This window comes from Aulonocara sp. 'chitande type north' Nkhata Bay, linkage group LG5, assembly GCF_057382095.1.
Source record: "Aulonocara sp. 'chitande type north' Nkhata Bay isolate Kocher_YH1m ecotype deep benthic linkage group LG5, A_spYH_male_GT1.1, whole genome shotgun sequence".
NCBI lineage: Eukaryota > Metazoa > Chordata > Actinopteri > Cichliformes > Cichlidae > Aulonocara > Aulonocara sp. 'chitande type north' Nkhata Bay.
Window position 1 is genome coordinate 24778084 of NC_141348.1, and position 20791 is coordinate 24798874.

Sequence of the window (20791 nt, forward strand, 5' to 3'; positions counted from 1 at the left end):
CTTATTTTGAAACCACTGTGTAATCACTGGAGCTTATGCCTCAAAGCTATCCTCTTAAAATGTGATGAATAAGCCAGCTTCTTTCCTATCATTGCTTCTTGCTTCTTCTTCGTTTCCAATGAAGTAGAGAAAAATACAGTTGCATAAATTGGCTTCCACAAGGGCAAAAAATGAGTTTTTTTCTTTTGCTTTCTTCTATTCCATCAGTGCACCGCATTTTCAGTCCTGACTGACTTCATGCAGCTATTTGTGTTTGGATATTCTGATCTAAATGGGAAGCCAGTGGTGAGCTGGGAGAAGTGAAATCTGGAACAGAAAACGTTTAGATGAATAATGTTGTTACAGCTATGGGCCACTGGAGGTCAGCAAGCAGTCACTGTTTGCAACACTGCAGGCTGGTTAACCTCATTTGAGGCCACACGTTCATCACTATATATTCAGTAAATACTTTAAGGCAAAACATCTGACAAGTGTTTGTCAGTCAAGACAAGATGAGCCGCCTTCCCTGATCTTCATGAATTAATACTTTAAGCCAAGCAAAGCTGCGTGTTCACACGTTCTGTTTTAACTGACAGGACCTCAAACTTTTATCCTGTTCTCCTTCAGAAGCTGAAAAGTCACATACAGCATTACATTTCACTGAAACAAACAAGCTGTTAGTCAAACTTGAACTGCAGTTTTTCCCACTCTGGTTGCCTGCGCACCCCGCAGCGATGCTATGCGTTAGCAGGGGGTCTGCTCCACATTTTGGGAACCAGTGTTCCAACTCGTTGGCCTTTTTCTGTTTACCGCTCAGTAATGTTTCACAGATTATTCACTCGTGCATGCAGAGGAACATTGTGAACAAATAAACAACAGTGATGTAGAAAAAAAAGAACACTAATATAAAAGTGCTTTCGCAGCACTTTTATATTGTTTTGGGAATCAAATCAAAATACCAGCTAGATAACCAAAAATGTTTTGTTGGCAATGAGGTCAGGTCAGATAAGGTCAGTGTGGACTGTGGTGTTCGCAGATGACATTGTGATCTGTAGTGAGAGCAGGGAGGAGGTATGGGAGGTCAGTAGAAGCAAGACAGAATACATGTATGTAAATGAGAAGGAGACAGGTGAAGGTAGATCACCTGGAGTCAACCATCTAAAGGAACAGACAGTGCACAAGAGGTGAAGAAGAAAAGTGGAGTCGGGGTGTAGTGTGTGGAGATGAGTGTCAGGGGTGATTTGTGGCAGAAGGATAGCAGCAAGCGTGAAAGAAAGCATTTACACGATGGTTGTGAGACCTGCCGTGATGTATGATTTGGAGATGGCAGAACTGAGAAAAACACAGGAGGCTGACCTGGAGATGTTAAAGTTTTCACTGGGAGTGATGAGAATGGACAAAAATAGAAATGAGTAGATTAGATCGACAGCTCAAGCTGAGCAATTTGGAGACGTGCATGTGCAGAGGAGGGACTGTGGATGCATTGGACAAAGGGTACACACATTTAAATCTTTATTAAAAACACATTTATTCTCTTTGGCATTTGACTCGAGTGCAACATACTTCTGGACAATTTTATTTTATTTTATTTTATGTGTTGTGGATTTTATGTGTTGTGGATTTTACTGTAGTTTTTCTTGGGGCTATATACTTTTAATGTATAGCACTTTGGTCAACGCTGTTGTTTTAAATCTTCTATATAAATACATTTGACCTTTGACCTTTGACAGGTCGCTAAATATTAAGCTGCCAGGTATGAAGACAGGAGGAAGACCATAGAGGTGATTCATGGATGTAGTGAAGGAGGACATACAGAGGGTTGCTATGACAGAGGAGGATGATAGGGGATAAAGTGAGATGGAGGCAGATGCTCTGCAGTGGCAACCTTTTAACTGAAACAAGAAGTTTCAAAAGAGAACATAAATGAATCTGTAAAGGGATTGTACATGTGATGTCCAAATATTATTAGTGTTATCTGATGCTATATCTGAAATATTATACATTCATTAAATCAGATCATATAAATTTTGGCAGAGAAAATATTCCTGATTTGATCTGACCTTAACTAAACCTTTCAAAGATATTGTTTATGTAATTCAACCTTTCTGCCAGAAGAGGGAGCTCACTAGCAGCTTGTAGTCCTGACACATCTCTGCACTCAGTTTCTCACTCTAATGGGCTTGGAATGGGGCTAATAACAGCCCCATATTACTTGTAATTTCTTAGTGTCTTTGTCTAGCAGAAGTTTGTCATGTGGAGTGATATAAAAATGATTTGAATGTAAAGAAATCCATGTGTCATGAGAGGTAACCGCATGCTGGATAGACTGCGAGAAAAGCAAGGAAACTTGTGGTTGACCTAGAATTAACAAATTATTAAACTAAATAATTAAACAAATGTACATGCCGGTGATAGTATAACCAAACACAAAAGCAAGTTACATTCATTTCCTAGGATATCTATACATGTGTGCTCATGAATTAGTTGGAGAACTAATCAGTAAATCTATATATCTGCCGGGATTATTATTTATCATATATTAGACTGTGTGCAAAAAGCCATAAACCAGATATTTTCCACTCTTCTTTTTTCGTTCATAATTACTTTTTTCCCAGGCTTCTATATCTTCGCCTCCCGGTGGAAACGGCGTTCTCTCTAATGCCTACACTTCCCAGAATGCCGCCTGGGCCCCGCCTTTTCCCTCCGCACACCGCTCTCGTCGAGTTTCTGTTTTGCTGTGATTTCACTCCTGCTTCTCTCAGCTATGTGATTTGGACACTCCTCGCCCTGCACCAGCACCACTCTTCCTCTTCATCGCCACCACCAGCGACAGCACCCGGCTCGGTTTGGCCGCTGTCAGTCGTCGGTGTTCGGGGGTAGAGGATGTCCGCTGGCTCCACCGGGCCACTGTTGGTTAGGAACGGTCTATAGCGCAGCCTCCTCTGGAAAAAACGGAGGTTTTTTTTGGTGTTGTTGTTTTAAAGTCGTGCTTGGGCTGTTTTTGTCGTTGACAGGCAAACGCTAAAGCCGGGCCCTCTCTTTTAAACACGGGGCTGCACTGCTGTGAAAGTGTGCCTCGTTAGGTTAAATGGATATGTGTGCCGTGCCAGGCTAAGGTGGGGACGGATCGGAGATGCCCTCTGGCTAGCAACGCTAACTTTCAGTGGACCGTAGCTAGGTCGCAGACGCACTGATTTCTTAGCGTTTTGGCCGACACAACATAGCCTTACAGGCGTGCTTTGGTTTTAAGACACTCAAAAGTTTGTAGTTAGTAACGAAAAAAACTGCGACTATCAAAAGGAAGTAAAAATGATTAAATAGCGGTAACTCGAAGCGGTTTTCTTCCACTCAAAGCTTGACGTGAAACTAGCCTAGCCGTGCTTGTCAACGGGACAACAACAAATGCCTTCTCATTCACGGGCACAACAGACTGTGGGGACCGTTCAGCACTGACACACTCCTACTTCATGTATGTTTAAGGACTACCTGTTAACTTGACTCATTTTCTTTCTTTTTAATTAACAAATGCTAGCAGGTGGTTTTGGGCGAGCATGGGAACTAACTAGTTAGCGCGCAAGGAAAGGTGTGTGCATTAACACATTTCGGGTTCACTCAAGGTGTTTGGCACCTGCTTAACCACTTAAATCGCATCGAGGACAAGGCAGCAGCAGCCCAGTCTGTTTACCATGGAGGGAAATGCGCAACAGCAGAAACCGACTCCTCTAACTCGGGAACTGACGAGAGTATTTACCAGCTACAACAAGCACTCCGTACAGCTGAAGAAAAACCTAAAGGAGACTAATGCTTTCTTCCGGGAAATACGGCAAAACTACAGCAATGCTTGTACATTGACCATGAGCTCGGCTTCAGCTTCTCTGGAGGCAGGTAGGTTTGAACACCACCTGGAAATGCATCAGTACTGCACCCATATGTTTGCATGTTTAAAGCACCCACAGCCGGGGTTACACTTAAGCATGCCGGACGGAAGTAAAAAGAAAAGGCTAACTGCTGCTGCTACTGCCAAGTGATTATTGCACCAGCGGGCAGGTTGGGAGCAAAATCCATTCATTTGGGTCAAAGAAAACTAAAGAGATTAACCCCCCCCCTCTGGAAAACATGTGCAGAATAAGTGCACCAAATATGCTGAGAATTATGCACTGGCTGCTTGAGTCATTTCTGATTAGATTGAAGTTACGGGTCACAGATTTCTTGAGATATATATATATATATATATATATATATATATATATATATATATATATATATATATATATATATATATTACTCGCCATTACATTTGTGTGTCCGAAACTATGAGCACTGTCAGCAGCATCATTTCATCACATAATTATCATCAGATAATTCAGATATCTGTTTCTGTGAAAGAAACGGACTAGACTTGATAATCATCTTCAGGAATTGCATACAGAGAGGGTCAGAGTCTGTACTCTTCCTCCTCTCCGTGTTGAATGTTCAAAGATAACTGAAGGTTAGCCATAATCAGCAGGAAAAAAAAAAACGAGATTCATCTTGGAAATGTCCTGGGTATATATACCTGCTCTCTCTCTCTCTGTGTGTGTGTTGGGGGGCGGGGGTCCTGTACTGGTATGTACATTTCTGTGTAGACTTGCTTGCGTTATTGCTTCATGTTAGGTCAATGAGGGCAGGTTAGAAGTGCAGTAAAGCCACTGTAGTGTTAGAAAGTAATGCAGTGGTATGTGACTATAAAGGGGTGGCTGTTGCTGCTATGCGCTGTCTTCGTTATGTAAGTGTTTTAGACTGTGACTCAGCATCATTGGGGATTATATCAGAGCCCTGCAATGATCAAAATGAATCGATTCTTCTGTTTGCGCTTCATACCTTAGGGGACAAAAAAATAATCCCAAAAAATAATATTTGATCAAGAGTGGTTCATTGTCTCTGCTGTGGAATATAATGTCCTGTATTCTTGGAGTTGTGTTAAAATACCAAGAATAATATAGATGTAATAATCTGAGTGTCCTATCTTTGATAACAGCGCTGACTAGGGGTGGGAGAAGACTTTAGTACAATAGTATATTGTATTGCTTCTTTATGTGATATGTTATTGATAAGGGTGCACATGAGCCAATATGAAGGTCATGAATGAAGTGTAAAGATAACCTGTTATTCTTATTAATGTTTCATAAAAATAATTTTAAAAAATCCCATATTTATCTTATATGTACTGTGGTGCATTACCTCACTTCATTCTTTGAACTGTATTAGTGCTTCCTCTTTTTTCAAGCCAGCTTTCTCTTGATTGGCTGAGTCTTGCAAACAGAAGGTTTGAAAAGCAATAATGGTGGGAAGACTGTTCACAACAACAGCTGGGTATCTCTGATGACTGTATTAGTGATATCCAAGTACTTGTAGGATATCGTATCCTACAAGTACTTGGATATCAAATACTTTAAAGGTATCCAGGACACCTTTAAAGTATTTGTGCCCAATTTTCTTTCTACTAATTTTACAGATACAAACCACCTTTTAATTCTGATTAGTTTGTCAGGACAGTGGAAAATCTTTAACCATAATGCCATATCTATACTGGAAATAGCCTAGGAAAGCATGCAGTAAAAATTAGCTGTACTGTGATTAAAACCGGTTAGGAACAGTTTCATTAATAGAATAGCCCTTCATTGTCATTTCGCTTGTACAGCGAAATTATGAGTGCTCCACACTAGGGCTGGGCGATATGACCCAAAATTCATATCTCGATATTTTTTAGCTGGATGGCGATATAAGATATATATCTCGATTTTTTTTTTTTTTTTTTTTTAAGCCATAAAGTAAGAACAAAAAGAGAGTTCTTAGTCAAAGCTGTGTCCCAGATGTCACACAGGCACTTTTATTAACATACAGCACAGATGTACATGAAAAATTACTCAAAATTAAATTATGAGCATTCATTAAATAATCATGCTCCATAAATAAAAGAAAACAAGGTTGTTTTTGTGCTAAACAAAGAGCTCACAATTGTGCAGTCAAAATATAAACTAAAAGACGCTGAGCGTAATAACAAAGACAGATTTCACAGCTGCTCTGTTCCCAAGTTTTGCTGTGTGACTGACAGCCTGGAGTTTGAAATCCGCTTCATAACCACCTCTCTTACAGGTGCCATTTATGGTCCTTATACACACACAATACGGTAATATTACGTTGATGCACAGTACGTATCACTCCGCGAAGCTCCTCGGTAGCCGTAATGCGCCGACAACCTATCAAGCGGTGCAGCTCCGTAGCTGACCAAAGTCGTACTCAAACATTTTGACAGATTGCTGAGCGCCGTGTACCACATAAAATCGGTTCGCGGCCATCAAGCACAACCAGAATTCATACATAAGGCGCGCTATCAACTTTTGAGAGAATGAAAGGATTTTAGGGTTAGCGCTGTTAGCTCGTTAGCGCGGTTAGCTCGTTAGCATGTTTAGCTCGTTAGCACGTTGACGCCGTCCAGCCCCACGCATGGGGCGATGCGCAGTAACTCGTTAACGGAGATTTGCCGTGTCCGTCTTGTCGCTGCCTGCACGTGAAGCGATGGGGGAGGAGGGGGAGTTGTCTTCAGTGAAGGCGAGGCGGAGTAACGTTGCGTAGAGACAAAAGTGGACGAAAGAGAGGCAAACTTGCGGCTCCACAACTATAATTATAACGTAACATAGACTATATCGATATAAAGGATATTGTCACATCTTATATCTCGTATAAAAATATATCGATATGTTTTAAAAACTCGATATATCGCCCAGCTCTACTCCACACTACCCCGGCACACGCATGTGCAGTAATAAATAACAAACAGGATAAATGGATGCAAACTGGAGGAATATATACAAAACAGTAGAAAGGTACACATTAGAGGACAAAGTGCTTGGAAGTAGTGCAAAGGACTTGGTGTGAGGATTGAGTCCATGTGTGAGTGGCCTTAAATAGCATTCCCACCAATTTGAAGTTCAATTTCAGCATCGGTTAAATATTATTTTGGATGATAGTTAAAGCCCTCTTAGTCATTGTATTCAATCACAATGAACAGTTGAAGGGTTCCTCAGAACTTCTAGTAGACATGGGCATTGTGAGGAGAGTGGCAGATATCATAAATGGCAGCCTCCATGTTTCAAACTCCACATCATAATGCTAGCAGCACTAGCTCTTACAGACTCAGCTGGATCTTCACTTATTTTCATTGGATTATTTCAAAGTTATTTATGGGGTCAAAAAGAAACAAGACAGGAAAAATCCAACACTGCCAAAGTGACATTAATACTGTTTACAGGCTTTTAACCGCACAGCTATTGTAGAATGAGCTGAATGAGATTTCCTTTATCTAACCAGAGACTGTTTAACGTGTGGACGTAGCTTTTGTGTTGGGAAAAATTAAGCTAATGGGGCTGTTATGCTCGCAACATCGCCTGTGTCGCACACCCATTTTGATGTCACGTCATGTGTCGTGCAAATAGAATAGAATAGAATTCAACTTTATTGTCATTGCACATGCACAGGTACAGGGCAACGAAATGCAGTTTGCATCCATCCAGAAGTGAACAAAAAACAATCTTTGTGGTGCTTTGTTGGTCATGCGCCTCTTGATTTTTGTAACCTGGTGTGTGTTGTTTTTTAGCACCATTTTCATGATATTCCAGCACAGAAGCTCACAGATATACAGATATACAGAGGGAGATATTGGAACCGTTTGAAAACTTGAGTTTGTGGAAAAAACTTTGCAAAAAACCTTCAACAAAGTCTTTCTGTTTTCCCGTTTTCTCCTCCTATAGCAGTGTTTATGTGATGATATTGTCTGAGTGGCGACACCTATCCTTCAGGAGAATCCTGCAGTGGCTCCCTGCACTGTAATGGCGGGTAAAAATACAAGCGACTATGAGACAAGGTTGTGACCACTGCGGCAGGTATACTGGGGGCTTGATGAGAAAGTGCCTTAAACCTGCGTTCTGTCTAAGGGCCACCAGATTGCGATAGCTGCTGTTGGGGGAAAAAAGGACGTCTGGTTCTATAGAAGTCTAAGGGAAAATGGCTTACTGTGTTTCCCCCTGTAAACACATATTAATGACAAGTGGTTAGTCAATTAAAAATCATTTAAATTTTTATTTTATCCAAGTTGGAAATTAAAACGCAAATCTTAAAGCTTCAAAACGGGGTTTCTGAAGCCAGTGGATGACATCATGCTAGTTACATCCATGTTTTTCTACTTTCTATGCATCTAAGATGACTGTAACATCTAACAAATGGTAGGTAAAGTTGAGATGTCTAACTGATTGGATTTTTTAAAGGGATGCCGATAGCAATATTTAGTGTAAGATAAGATTTTCTTACAGTTACACGAAACAAACACAAAAAGTCAGGTATTACTTGTTTATTGTTATTTGCTTTTTTTAAATGCTAGGGAATTGAGGAACAGCTTCTCTTTTAACAACATTCAGCTCTTCATTCTGCCTTTGAAAGCAAAACCAGTGCAAAATCCGTGCACAACACAATCTCATGGTGTTTTTTAGATGTAAAAAAACCCCCCACCATAAATGTTTGCTCAAACACACAGCCAGTTTAACTTACAAGAGTCACCACTTTGACTCCTTGGTTTGATGCGTATCAAACAAGGGTAAAGTGAATGCAGGTTAATAGGACTACAGCAAAGTGATTTACCCATTACAATGACTGATATCTATCCGTCATGTCACATTAATTTTTCGCTGGCTAAACATTCAAAAACGCTGTGAGGAGGAGGTGAAAAACAGATAGCATGCTGATGCTGACACCTGTAGTGCCGACCAAGAGTTTCTAAACAGCTTACTGAGTCTAACTGTTTGTTCTACTATACTGATGTGGTTTTAGATAACATATCCTCTTCATGTTGTCCAGGTCAGCTCAGCTGCATCTCGTTCCCTGCTCACGAAGAAGAGTTCCTACGCAACAATGTGGGTGCTTCCCCCTACATCCTTGTGCTGGGCCAGAACTGCACTGCTCGCTACCAGCTGGTCAACAGCCTTCTAGGGGAGAAGCTGCTGCCACTGGGCGGTGAGGCTGGAGAGCCTTGTGAAGGAGTCCAGGGCACTGTCTGCAAGAGGAGGAAACTTTGTTTCACCCATGGGAGACAGACACGGCTCAGCTTGGCACTGCCTGGCCAGTATGAGCTGGTGCACCAGTTGGCGGCTAATTGTGGTCGCTGGGATACTGTTCCCAGGGAGGACTTGGAGATCCATGAGGAATATGAAGACCCAGCCCACAGGCTAGCAGAGCTGGAAATCACTCTCCACCACTCGCTGCTTCAGGTAGGCTTGAAACATGTGCAGATGTCGAGAATTAACTCTGTTTAACAGTAGAGAGGGTTTGCTTTGCTTTGCTAGCAATAAGTAAGACTCATTCCTAGGTGGTGTTGGACTCTGACTTTGTCAACATTTTTTTTTAAATAAATATTGTAAAGAGAATTTCAAGGCACAACCAATGTGCACATTTCCTCGAGCAGTGACCTCCAGCCCGTGGTGGGGAGTGTGCAACTAGGTGTGAAGTGTCTTTGAAGAGAATGAGCTGTTTAAATCCGATCCATGTCCCTCAGACAGAAAAGTGTGGCGTTCCCTCTCCGGGCCAGGAAAGAGTTTGAACGAAGGTGTGAGAGTTGAGCATAAAAAGCTGTTGATTTATAGGTTTATCCACGTTCTTGCCCTCAGTGATCACTACGATTGTAGATAAAGACTGAATTAATAAGATTGGAGATAGCAGCACGGATAATGAGTTTTGTTCTGAAGGGTGTTTGGGTGAGCCATTCATGAAAGGCTTAGAGTAGAGCTGATACTAGTGTTAATTGAATGGAGCCATTGTTGGTGGTTTACGGATCTGATTAGGATGCCTGCTAAGTGAGCTCAGGAGCATAAGTGATAGACGGCTAGATCAATTTTTTTTTACCCTCATAATTTAAATATGTAGTGTGACATGAACCCCTTTATGTGAGATTGGTGCCATATATGTTTCCCATTGATGTACGGTACACTATTGCACACAAAACTTTCTTTTCTTTTTTTTTTTTTTTTTTTTTAAGTAATTTGAAGTGAAAACTATTGATCAATACAGTCGTGTTTACTAGTCCTTTTACAGAAAAGTAAACTAGGATAGTAAGAATATCCTGAAACGTTTTGTCAATGAAGTTTTTCTTGAGGAGCATTTTAATTTTGTGGTCAACCCGCAAAGGCTGATGTTTCAGACATTTAACTGGCCAATTCTGTTCCGTCTGTTATCAGCAGAGTGGATTTAAGCTGTTCTGCCGTAATCAGTTAGACTTTAACACAATAAACTGGCATTAGGTAATGCAATGCACTTTTTATACCCGTGTGGTTACTTGTTTAATGGAATCAATATAACAATAAACATAATCATCGTCATAATTTACAACCTTTCATAAACAAACATGCGTTTCTTTCAAGAACCATTTGACTCCAAAGCTTCGAGCGGTTGTGTAGTTATTGTTGTAAAGTTCATTAGGGTGAAGGCAGGTGATTTTGTCTGATTCTTGATTGAAAAGGTTTTGGTGAATCTGGTGTGAGCAGATTTATGGAAAATGATCATAGAGTCTATTGTTACACGTTATAGACTTCTAGTAGAACATGATATACAGGGTGGGCCACTTATATGGATACACCGTAATAAAATAGGAATGGTTGGTGATATTGAAGTCCTGTTTGTGGCACATTAGTATATGTGAGGGGGCAAACTCCTCAAGATGGGTGGTGACCATGGTGGCCATTTAGAAGTCGTCCATCTTGGATACAACTTTTGTTTTTTCAATAGGAAGAGGGCCATGTGACACATCAAACTTATTGGTAATGTCACAAGAAAAACAATTGTGTGCTTGGTTTCAATTAGAGCTGGGCGATAGAACGATAACGATATGTATCGCGATATAACTTTTACTCGATAGAGAAATTAAGCTATCGCGATAGACTTCGCCGCTCTTGTCCTCTTAAAATAAAATAAAAATAAAAAAAAAAGGTCAGCCAATCCAAACTAAGTACGTCGCGTGACTTGTTACGTACAGCACAAGTGCCAAGCCGCACGTGTGTTTGTTTGGGAAGCAGGCAGTGGGTAATAATAATAATAATAATAATAATAATAATGGATTGGATTTATATAGCGCTTTTCAAGGCACCCAAAGCGCTTTACAATGCCACTATTCATTCACTCTCACATTCATACACTGGTGGAGGCAAGCTACGGTTGTAGCCACAGCTGCCCTGGGTAATGGAGCCAGCGCGTAATGGAGGAAATGAGTGTGCCGACTAGAAAAATCTACCGAGCGTGACCGAAGAGAAAACAGATGATGGTTCCAATGCCAGAGAGATTGTCGAACGGAAGAGCCATAGAAGTTCCGTAGTGTGAAGGTATTTCGGCTATTTCAAGTCTGACAAAAAACAGAGTAGCGTGCACTGTAAATTGTGCCGAAAGCAAGTCTGGAAATACAATAAACTGGTGCATGCGTCACACTGTGCGCCACGTTATTGTTTCGGTGAAATGAATTTCTACAATACTGTTACTGTTAATTCTACTCTGCAGTGTTTAAATGCTTACATATACACACAGTTACTGTCCCTCCACACATACGACTCGGTTCTGCTTCTATGCCCCAGCTTTGTTTACTTTTTCCCACCGAGGCTTCTAGACTTCTGATTGGCCAACATTTCTGCACGGTTAGGAATCTAGCGCCACCTGCTGCTTTGGCATGTTCATAGCAGCGTTTTCCTTCATTTCTGCCTTTATGTGTGGACGGGATTATTTTTTAAAACGAAAACGGAAAATCTCCGTTTTCAAAAACACCCGTGTACGTGTGGACGTAGCCTCAGTCTCTGACTGGAAGCGCTAATTCGTCATTCTGCTGTTGTCAGACTAAAGTAACTGTTAAAACTGTTTGAAAAGCTAAGCTATACAACAAGGAGAGATTGAGAATTTCCTTTTAGTTCTCAGTTTATTTGATATTGACAAAAGTTAGTTTTGTCTGTTCTTCTGTAAAACAAACTAAGATTTATTTTTAGAATTAATATTTTGTTTCTAAGTGGAATTGACAATTTAGTCTGTTTTTGTTTGTTCTGTTTTGAAACTTAAACGCTTTAGCGGCTGCCTTTTGTGTAGTTTGCAATATTTGCCTTTATTTATCTGAAAAAGTCTCATGTTCCTTAAGTACATCTACCCTGTTGAACTTATTATGGGAAATAAATATTTAAATAAAAACAAGCTGCTGATTATTTCACATTTTACTTGTGAGCAACGGCACATTTAAATCTTACAAATATAGTTATTTGGCTTATATCGTGATAGATATCGTTATCGCCTGAAATGAAAAAAACATATCGTGATATGAAAAAATCTCATATCGCCCAGCTCTAGTTTCAATGTAACTTTATTCTTTCATTAGTTATTTACAAGTTTCTGACCACTTATAAAATGTGTTCAATGTGCTGCCCATTGTGTTGGATTGTCAGTGCAACACTCTTCTCCCACTCTTCACACACTGATAGAAACACCGCAGGAGAAATGCCAGCACAGGCATCCAGTATCCGTAGTTTCTGGTGCTGCACATCTCGTATTTTCACACCATAGACAATTGCCTTCAGATGACCCCAAAGATAAAAGTCTAAGGGGGTCAGATCGGGAGACCTTGGGGGCCATTCAACTGGCCCACGACGACCAATCCACTTTCCAGGAAACTGTTCATCTAGGAATGCTCGGACCTGGCACCCATAATGTGGTGGTGCACCATCTTCTGGAAAATCTCAGGGAACGTGCCAGCTTCAGTGCACAAAGAGGGAAACACATCATCATGTAGCAATTTCAAATATCCAGTGGCCTTGAGGTTTCCATTGATGGAGAATGGACCCACTATTGTACCCCATATACCAAACCATCACTTTTGTTGTTCCAACAGTCTTGGAAGGATCCATCCAACATGGGTTAGTGTCAGACCAATAGCGGTGGTTTTGTTTGTTAACTTCACCGTTCACATAAAAGTTTGCCTAATCACTGAACAAAATCTTCTGCGTGAACTGAGGGTCCTGTTCCAATTTTTGTTTTGCCCATTCTGCAAATTCTGTGCGCCGATCTGGGTCATCCTCATTGAGATGCTGCAGTAGCTGGAGTTTGTAAGGGTGCCATTTGTGAGTAGCTAATATCTGCCAAAGGGATGTTTGACTAATGCCACTCTCCAGTGACATGCGGCGAGTGCTACGCTGTGGGCTCTTGCTGAATGAAGCTAGGGCAGCCACTGATGTTTCTTCATTAGTGACAGTTTTCTTGCGTCTACGTTTTGGCAAATCCAACACTGAACCAGTTTCACGAAACTTAGCAAGTAGTTTGCTAACTGTAGCATGGGAGATGGGTGGTCTCGTAAGGTGTCTTGCATTGAAATCTGCTGCAATGACCCGGTTACTGCGTTCACCAGATATCAACGCAATTTTGATCCGCTCCTCACGTGTTAACCTCTTCGACATGTCAATGGCTGTGAACAAAGAGAAACTTGTAAATAACTCATGAAAGAAGAAAGTTACATTGAAACCAAGCACACAATTGTTTTTCTTGTGACATTACCAATAAGTTTGATGTGTCACATGGCCCTCTTCCTATTGAAAAAACAAAAGTTGTATCCAAGATGGACGACTTCTAAATGGCCACCATAGTTACCACCCATCTTGAGGAGTTTGCCCCCTCACATATACTAATGTGCCACAAACAGGACTTTAATATCACCAACCGTTCCCATTTTATTATGGTGTATCCATATAAATGGCCCACCCTGTAGTGTGAAAATGAAATTACACTAGCTTGACTTCGATCGAGTTTGCAGGCAGAACTCTCTTGAGCTCCTGCCACAGCATTTCAGTCAGGTTGGGTTCATTGCAACACCTTGAGTCTTTTCTTTTTCAGCCATTCTGGGGTAGTTTAGCTGCTGTGTTTGGAGTCATTACCCTGTTGACCAACCCTGTTGATCCATATTTTTGATCAAGCTTTAGCTATTGGATAGATGGCCTCCAGTTTGGCTTTAGAGTACGTATACAGAGGAGTTCATGGTTGACTCAACACTTGCAGGGTGTCAGGGTCCTGTGATTGCAAAACAAGCCCAAATCATCACCCCTCCACCACCGTGCTGACACTTGTTATAAGGTGTTCATGCAAATATGCTGTGTTTGGGTTTTTTCCTAACATGGTTCTGTGTATCATGTCCAAATATCTCAGTCTTGTGATTTGTTTGGATGCAACTTTTGCAAACATAAGTCATTAAAGAAAAAAGCCTTTCTCATGGTTACCCTTCCAAACAAGCCACACTTGTTCAGTCTTTTTCTAATTGCACTATCATGAACTTTAACATTTAACATGGTCACTGAGGCCTGTAGCGTCTGAGATTGTAGGTCTTGGATTTCTTGCAATATCTCTGAGCATTGCGCAGTTTGACCTTGGGGTAAATTTACTGGAAAGACCGCTCCTGGGATTATTGGGAGCTGTCTTTAACATTTTACACTTGTGAATTATCTTTCTTAACATTTGGAAATGGCCTTAAACCCCTTAGATTGATGGGCAGGAAGAGTTGCTTCTCTAAGATCATCGCTAATGTCTTTCCTCCCTGGCATTAACACAAACCCAAATGCTCCAGACTTATTAACTGCCAGAACTTCAGTTTTTATAGAGGTGCTAACATTTGTTGTTGATCAGTTAGTCAAGTGTATTTCATTATCAGCACCTGGCTGATGCTGACCCGGGAAAATAGGAATTTAGCGTTTTGGTTTAGTTTTTGTTTAAAGTAATAATTATATATATTTAAAGTAATAATTATATATATATATATATATATATATATATATATATATATATATATATATATATATATATATATATATATATATATATATATATATATATATATTATTACTTTAAACAAAAACTAAACCAAAACGCTAAATTCCTATTTTCCCGGGTCAGCATCAGCCAGGTGCTGATAATGAAATACACTTGACTAACTGATCAACAACAAATGTTAGCACCTCTAAGTTTTTGTTCATATCAGGTTTTGATTTAAATGAACTTAGAGCCTGGTAAAGATAACGTTTTTGCTTTAATTTTTCATCATGTGGAAAAATGATGAAACAGTGCTTTGATTACGGTTTATTTCAGTCGTGAAATGCATTTAAAAAAATTCAGTGTGTACTTATATTTTGTGAGCTGATATTTATTGTTCTCCTTTTTTCTTTTTTTTTTCCCTTCATGGATCGATTTATTCTTTTCATCATTGTCTCCTGTTTGAATTAGCTTTTGCTCACGTGGCTTAGCTCATAAACAGATTACTGAGCAGAGCTGATTATTTCTTGTGCTGTTCGTTTTTTCACTTGATTTGTGCTGTTGTTTAGGCATGCAGTGTTTCACCAGTGTTCCACGCTCTGCGGTCGTGTGACCAGAAAATCACAGAATCTTGAGAAAATTAAATGATTTGGTTTGGTCTGTGAATTGTAGTCATTTCTTATAATGCTTGACACATGGAAAGGCCTCCCAAAGGATCCCAGATCTCCAGAAACTAGGCCTGGCTTTTCCAGCCCACCCGCCCAACCCCCTTACGTAATGCTACTGGTCTGGTGTGATTCACATGACTAGGTCATGTAAAAAAACAGATCTCAAACCCTTTGGTGTGGTACAATTGCCATGGTTACAGTTGAGATCTGGGACACTGGGTGTTCATATCACTAGGAAAAATATTTTGTTGTGTTTTGTTTTGTTTTCAATGGCATAGATCAGCATTTGATGTGGGCTGTGCTAATAAAAGAAGATCCATTAAAAACTTTTCTTTAAAAAATCCAATAGTGTTTGGGTTTATACACACACATCAGAATATGCGTGTGGGAGAAAAACACAACAGACAGAGATAAATCCCAATCGTGTTAATTTGTAAGTACCAAATTAAAATTAATTTAGCGGCAGTTTAGTATTTTACAGATTAATGTTTGAAGGAAAAACCTCGATACTGAAAACAAAGGCGGTTGTTACAAATCTCCGTTTACTTTCATGTGTGACTGGAGGGCATGAGATGTGCCTTATTGTGACCTTAGAAGCTGAAATAGCTGACATATTTTTCAGTAACGATTCAGATTCAGTAAAAAAATTAAAGACAAAAGGACCAGTGTGATCTCGTATTGTATGCATTTGATTAACTACACTTGAAGAAAATGAAATCCACTTTCTTCAAACCAGACAACTAAAGCAGCCCAGTGCTTTATGTCTCTGCTGAACGAAGAGCAGAGAGTAAGAAATAAATGGAGGCACAGAATCTCTCTGCTGGCTGTGGTATTCACACACTCCTGCCATAGAGGAGGCCAGCAGATGAGAGCTCAGTTGCTAATTGGCCCTCACTTCATCCCGGGGTATTTACGCATGCCTCCTGCTTCAACTTAACTGCAGTCTAACCATGTTGACATATGAAGGTGCTAATCTACCACCATGTTTCTAAAAATTCTTTTGAGGTATATAATCCAATATGTTTACTGCCACACTTCTGCAGACTCTTATGAACAAGTGCGATTTTGCCAGTCACCCTTAAAATATGCATTTAGGAGAAGTTTATAATTACTTTATATGATTGTTTCTCTTTGCTGTGTTTCTTTGTAGAAGCCCAGTCTAACGTGGGCTTTGAAGTCTTATTAAACCTGAACAGTAACATCTAAATACACTACAGGCTTCCTCTTGAAGGGTTGTTATTGAAAACAGGCTCCATTAAGGCAATTCAAACATTGTATTGATTTTGATTGGTTGCAACCAAATGTTTGCAGGCTATCTTTGTTCCAAAGAGACTGCTCAGATGGCCTCGCTGCTTGTTTCTTGGAGACAGGACTGACTGTCTCCTTTGTGTAGCTGTTGGTCATTTCTGCCTTTTTTTCCCCCCTCTGGCTTTTTTTTTTTCTTCTTCCTCCACCCCGTCACAGTCTCTCCTTCTATTTTTGTAAATGTCGTAAATTATTAAGGGTTAAGAAAATCTTTTTGCATTAATTTTTTTTCTGCCCTGTCACAGCCATTCCCAAGACCACTACAAATGTTTGTGCCATGATGTGTTCAGAATTAGAAACGGTCTGTGTCGTTTCTTTCCCAGAGGGAAAGCTCTTTGAACATCTTGTGGCATGAATTGTAGATTGTATTTAACAGGAGTTTGTCGTGCTGGTATTTGAGGTCATAAGGTTAATGGCCGAGTTAGAGCCTGACTAATAGCAGTCCATTGGTTAATGATCGGGAATTAACCAATTACAGATTGGTATCGGTGTATTTGCCTTTTGATTTGCACCAATATGGAAGCTTGTACTTGCTGCCAAACCTAATGCAGAAAAACAGGCTTGGACAGTTTGCAGTGTGGCTTCAGCTTTTGTTCAGTTCTCTATTAGCAGGGCACATATCACAGCCGAGCAGTAGGCAAGGGTTCAAATATTTGGTGAGAGTAGCTCTTTAGTTTGTTTTGTACACTGGGTTTTAGCAACCAATCGTGTTTAAGCAGGCATTTTGTTACATGTTGAGAAAAAGATGAATTCCAGTTGCCAAAATGCAATCTCGAAGTCCTCATCATCTGATAGTGTTTTATTAGCTCTTTAATGTTCATCTGCATTTGTAAACTAGCCAGTGCACAGCACCGCATCTTGGTTTATACTTGCGGAAAGGAGCATGCGCAAAAAGTGATGCCACGTCAGCTGAAGTGCTGGTGTGCCGCTACACTTTGGTGTTATCTTGACGTGCACATGACACCGCAGGTTGAAGACATAAATGTAAGGCACGCCTGCCACGGCTGTAATAGCTTGGGAAAAAAACTTTTGAAAAAAGAAGACATTTAAAAGACTGTTTCAGCTTTTTTTTTTTTTTTTTTTTTTTTTTTTTAAATCTATGCCCTACACCAGCACCCATGAGACACCTATAGTGGGGTAAATAATCATTTGATTCCCTGCTTACAAAGGGTTGCATTGATGTCAGAGAACCCTGATTTTAGTTTCATCTGACCACATCACTTTCTCTCAAGCCTTCTCTGAATCATTTAGATGTTCACTGGAAAGCGGAAACTGCGCCTGTACATCTGCCTTCTTGAGCAGTAAGACCCTGTGGGTCCATTACAGCATGATGTGTTACCATTACTGTTCTTGGTGACTGTGGTCCCATCTGCCTTCAGATCATTTACAAGCTGCTCGTGTGTGGTTTTGGGCTGATCCACCACTTTTCCCATGACCATGCTCACCCTATGAGGCAAGGGTTTGACGTTGTTTGACCTATGATTTGGCCCATGATGGTGGAGATGTTTAAATAGAAGAAACTGATCCTATGGACAGGTGCGTCTTATATACATAATGAGTTGAGATCATGAGTATATATAATTGATTGACTGTAATCTGTGGGCCACATAGCGAGACAGCCAATCAGTGGGATCCAGAAGTCTGGCTGTAAGGGGATTTACTTTACTTATTTACTCATAGTCACTTTGTTTATCGGCCTTTTGTTTGGTGCCAAGCAGAGGTTGAACGAAGGTCTTATCTGAAGTTTTTTTTTTTTTTTTTTTTTTCCCCTGATACTGTTGAGTTTTTGTTTCACACATGGGAAAGTGTACATATTTTATTACATGTACAATAAATAAGGTAACGCTGTTTTCTGTCCTTATTAGTTTTAATTAAATGACGCCAGTTTCGTCAGATATTTGTGAAATAAACCCGGCGTCATCCTTTTAGTAGTTTTTGTATTGCTAGATTTCACTAAAATGTAAATTTTTATTTAATTTGATTGAATTGTCTGTTTTCTAAAAAGATGAACACGTTGCCTGTAATGATGTCTACATAAACATTTGGTTTTAATAAGCGTCATATTGTTTTGTTATTGTTTTGTTTTTGTTTTGTTTTTGTTTTGTTTTCCCTCGTCAGGAAGCAAAGGTCATGGTGGTGCCTTGCCCAAGTGTCCAGCCCATAGAAGAAGCTCTGGAAGACTGCACTCGCAATGTGATCCCAGTCATACTCTATGCCATCAACCAGGACTCCCTCAGCTCAGAACAGGTGGCACAGCTCTGGAAGGTCAAAGAGATGCTCTCCTTTCCCATCTGTTTTGTCCGTTTGCCTGACAGCGTTCCAGCAGCATCCCCAGAACGTGGCCGCCACACAGAGAAGGAGAAGAGCCCCCTTCACAAGCAGCTACTGTCACTTGGCTTTCTCAATAGCCCGACAGGAAACAGTTCCTGTGGCACCCCAACGCAGATGCCCACACCGGGCTCCAAGCCCCAGAGCATGTTGGGTGAATCTTTCGAAAGACCGCATCGGTTACTGGTGCCGTTTGCTCGCCAGGTGCTTCAAAATCAGCAGGTGGAAGCTGCCAGCCTGCTCAATGGACTTCACTGTCGGTGTCTAGATCTTTTTATCAACCAGGTCAGACAATGATGTTTCCTACTACTGTTCGTCTTTATTCATATGTTTGTATGTATTGCTCTACTGCTTCACAGTAGACACAGTCACTTGATGATTTTCTTGGTCACAGTGGGGGTCCAAACAGACCTTTGTCCTTTGTGCCTCACTTTCCTGCAGGCCTTTGACATGCAGAGGGACCTGCAGATAACACCACGCAGGCTGGAGTACACCCGCGAGAAAGAGGGTGAACTCTTCAACTCCCTTATGGCCATTGCTAACCGCAAACAGGAAGAGATGAAGGAGATGATAGTGGAGACACTCACCAGCATGAAAGAGCAGTTACTGGAGGATGCTGCCAACCTGGAGTTTACAGGTGAGCAGATAAGCACCGGTGCTAATAGACAGGCGTAGGATCTTTCATACTATAAGGGAAATGCCATCTCGACCTGTTTGTAAATGGTGAAATGCACAAAAGATTGCGACACAGATTACATCAAAGTATCTTAGTAATCTGATCGGCTTGTTTGTGTCTAAACTGTTTTTCAGCTGTGATCACATAAACTTCTGGCAGATGTTGCTTAGCCTTGAAAAAGTATAAGGAAAACCACAACTAATGTTTTTATTGTTCATAGTGATGATGATGATGATGATGATGATAATAATGTTTTGCACCTCACCTCATCTGTAGTCTTTCTGTGTACGTCTGCACACACAATGTACAAGGTTGCTGTTTGAATGAGCATCGCAGAGGATGTGTTTTAACCTTAGCAGTACTGCGGTTTCCATGTCTGGTGTTTGTGGCTAGCATAGATGACTTGTTGATTTCTGTGGTTTTTGGTAATTTGACTCTGTGGCTGTTAGATGTCACCAAGCAAGATAAGGTTTTCTGTTTCTGAGGAAAAACTTAAAATATTTAATTGTGACTAATTAACATTAATATATTATTAATAGAGCCCCAGTATTTCTATTTGTGATTTGTATAAATGGAACATGTTTACGTTTCCATCTACAGGAGCCTGTTGTTGGGTTTTTGTTTGTGTGTTTTTTGTTTTTATTTATTTTCATATTTTTTTGAGGGGGGCGTATGGGTGTTGTTCGAGATGAATTTAATCACCCTGATAATATTTTTGGCTGAACACTGGCACACATGCATGCACGGTTTCATTAGTTAAATTAATTAAGTAGTTAAATTAAACTAATTATTCCTCTGATTACATGGTGCCATCCATCCATTTGTTTTTCCCCCAATTATCCAGTTTAGAGTTGCTGGGGGACTGTCCACTTTGTAAGGTATACCATGTTAGGAGCAGATTGGACCCCTTCGCCCCAACTTGGGCATTCAGAACATCCTTAATTCTTCAATGCAAAAATTCAACAAGGTGCTAAAATGTTCCTCAGAGATTTTGGTC

General features: G+C 40.4%; 1 protein-coding gene across 1 annotated transcript in view; it reads left to right on the forward strand.

Annotated features, from left to right (window-relative positions):
- Positions 1–2666: 2666 nt before the first annotated feature.
- The window catches only part of dstyk (dual serine/threonine and tyrosine protein kinase), a 29650-nt gene continuing 11525 nt past the window's right edge, over positions 2667–20791 (forward strand). Inside the window, exons 1-4 of the mRNA XM_086292399.1 lie at positions 2667–3864; positions 8869–9278; positions 18909–19403; positions 19560–19755. Of these exons, the coding sequence (XP_086148525.1) occupies positions 3666–3864; positions 8869–9278; positions 18909–19403; positions 19560–19755 (1300 nt within the window). The 5' untranslated portion in view covers positions 2667–3665. The remainder of the gene's footprint in view (positions 3865–8868; positions 9279–18908; positions 19404–19559; positions 19756–20791) is intronic.